This window comes from Pithys albifrons, chromosome 20 (assembly GCF_047495875.1).
Source record: "Pithys albifrons albifrons isolate INPA30051 chromosome 20, PitAlb_v1, whole genome shotgun sequence".
NCBI classification, from domain to species: domain Eukaryota; kingdom Metazoa; phylum Chordata; class Aves; order Passeriformes; family Thamnophilidae; genus Pithys; species Pithys albifrons.
Window position 1 is genome coordinate 461,674 of NC_092477.1, and position 2,818 is coordinate 464,491.

A 2,818-nucleotide genomic window follows, 5' to 3' on the forward strand; every position below is an offset into this window, starting at 1 on the left:
TAAGGCACTCAAGTAGTGTTTCATGGTGGTATATTTTCTCTGCTTCTATAAATAATCTTAAGCATTTTTCCTAACTTTTCTTATTTTTCCTCTTTTCCTTTCGCATCTCTCTCGCAATCAATTAATAAAAATCAGTTTTTGGTATTTACAGATAACTTGTTTGAGTTTTAATTTTGCTCAAGAGAAAGATTCGAACTTGTAGTTCAATCTGCATAAAAATTAAGCAGATCTGAACGTCACATTAATTTGGCGTCACGGACAGGATTCTCTTGAAGCAAAACTGTTTATCCCAAAAATCTGATAATTATTAATTTTTATGATCAATTTTTTTTTTTTTTTTTTTTTTTTGGTGATAAGACAAAGATAGTAAGATATCTTACAAACACAGTAAAAGTACCTTCCTTTCTGACTTTAAGACTGTGACTTTAGGACTTTGACATTACAAATTTGTTTGTTTGTGTGTTTGGTTGTTTTTGCCTTGTTTTTTGAAGTTAATGTGCACATGGTAACTTTTAAGAGGTAACTCTTTAGGGGAAGGAGCGAGACTTTGGAAAATTTTCTGTAACTTTTAAGAGGGGCTCCCTGAAGAAGATCGCTCCGACTTGTTGTTTAACTTTACAAATTAACTTTTAAGAGGTACCTTTCCAGGGAGAGGAGTGAAAAATTTGGGAAATTTTGCTGTAACTTTCAAGAGGTACCCCCTGGAAACGTATTCACTCCAAATTTGTGGTAATATGGAAAATGATGTGCAAGCGCTTATAAATCTATTAGATGAATTTCATGCTAAGCCATCTCCTCCAGGAATGGAGTGGGCACAAGATAACTGGTATAATATTCAAGCAATTGTTCATAGGATCTCTACCCTGCGGGCTGGGGTAAGAGCTAGAAAAGGTAAAGGAAAACCTATTGTGTGTTCAATATTAGGTGCTGCATTAATTACTGCAGTTAACCACAAAGTACAACAGCAAAAAAGTCACACAGAAGTGGTTAACTCCCTGCAAGACTTAGTAAAATCCTTGCAGACGCAGCTGGAGGAACAAAAAACTACTGTTAATATCCTCCAAGAAGAAATAAGGAATGAAAAAGCCACCACTAGAGTACTCAGAGAAGAGTTATATGCAAGAATAATGAAAGAAGGGAAAAAAGAAACAGAGCTGGAGTCATCTAAAGAAATATACCCCATCTCTGACCTAAAACCTTTGCGTGACCAAGTTGAAAAGCAGGCTATTGCCCTGCGACCCCTGATTAAAACTGAATATACATATGAGGGGTCAGATGATGACACACCCCAAATAACTACAAAAGAAATTCCTTATACAGCAACTGAATTGGCTAAGTTGAAAAAGGAATACAGCAGAACCCCTAAAGAATCTGAAACTGAGTATGTTTGGAGAGTCTCTCTCACGGGAGGTGATCAAATTTTGTTATCAGAAAAAGAAGCTGAGGGATTTTGGGGAGCTGGAGTTTTTCTGACCACAGGAGATAACCGTGCTCCATGGTCTATAACTCAAAGGGCAGCCTATTGGGCTGGGGGGCTCAGCCCCCTAGAGAGGGGAGATCCTCTCGCAATAGTGGGAAATGTTAATCAAATTGTGGAGAGTGTTCAAAAGGCAGCTTGTTTACAAATGATGCATGACAGAGAATTAACACCAAGACGTGAATCTCCTATGATGCTGCCGGTAAACCCTGAAAGAATGATCCCTCTCATCCGAGGCCTGCCTGAATCTTTGAAACCCATAGGCATACAGCTAAAGGGACAAATAGAAAGTCTCACCAAAGAAGAAAGGGCTGCAGCCACTTTAGAAGCTGCTTTAAGCCCTGGCGCTTACCGCAGAGAAAATAAAAATAAAATCTGGACCTGGGGGGAAGTAGCACAAGAGTTAATTAATTATGGAAGAAAATATGGTCCAGTACCTCCAGTTACTACTGATTCTAAATCAATTCGGCGAACAGAATGCAAAACAACTATTCCTCCAGTAAAACTCCGAAAAGTAACATTTTCTCCTGGGCAGGGGGCACCCACAAATACGGGGACTCACAGGGAAAAACGGAATACCCTGTGGATTGCAGGCTTGCAAAAGGGAATCCCTAAATCCCTAATGGATGGCCAACCCACAGATAAATTAGAAATATTAATTCAAGAGTGGCCAGCAAAAGGGGTATCCCTTAAAGCTGCTACCACCCCTCCCCTGGAGGAACTGAAAATAGAGGAGATGACGGGAAACTCCTCGCTTCATCCTCAATAGGTAAGCCGGGGGGTGAAGGTTGGATTTACATTAGAAGGCTTACCAAAAATTCTAAAGGTGACTTGCTAATAACCTGTCCTATTGGTCCTCGTAAAACTCCTGTCACTTTTCTAGTAGATACTGGTGCTCAGGTATCTGCTTTGAAACTTGAAGATGCATCTGCTTGTGGAATCACTCCCTCACGTAAAGGAATGTTTGTTGCAGACGCTTTTGGAAACATACAACCCCAGATAACAGCAAAGGTAAGATGCTGGTTACCAGGGGAGGAGAAAGCAGTTGAAACAATCATGATTTTAGGTAAATTTCCTACCAATTTATTGGGGTTAGACCTCCTTAAAGGAAAGTCTTGGACTGATGAAGAAGGAAACATATGGGCTTTTGGAAAGGAAATCTCACATCTCTGTTTACTACAATCTGCCCCTGCTCTTCCTCCCTCCCTGATAACCAATGTCAAACCTTACCCTTTACCCTTAGGAGCCAGACAAGGTATCACTCCAGTTATTACAGATTTAAAAGAAAAGGGAATAGTGGTCGCAACACATTCTCCTTACAATTCACCTATTTGGCCCGTC

At 40.0% G+C, this 2,818-nt stretch overlaps 1 protein-coding gene across 1 annotated transcript; it reads left to right on the top strand.

Annotated features, from left to right (window-relative positions):
- The first annotated feature begins 670 nt into the window (after positions 1 to 670).
- On the top strand, positions 671 to 2,246 carry LOC139681355 (uncharacterized). The gene has a single exon (XM_071574707.1). The coding sequence runs from the start codon at positions 735 to 737 to the stop codon at positions 2,244 to 2,246; it is 1,512 nt and encodes a 503-aa protein (XP_071430808.1). The 5' UTR covers positions 671 to 734.
- The last annotated feature ends 572 nt before the right edge of the window (positions 2,247 to 2,818 follow it).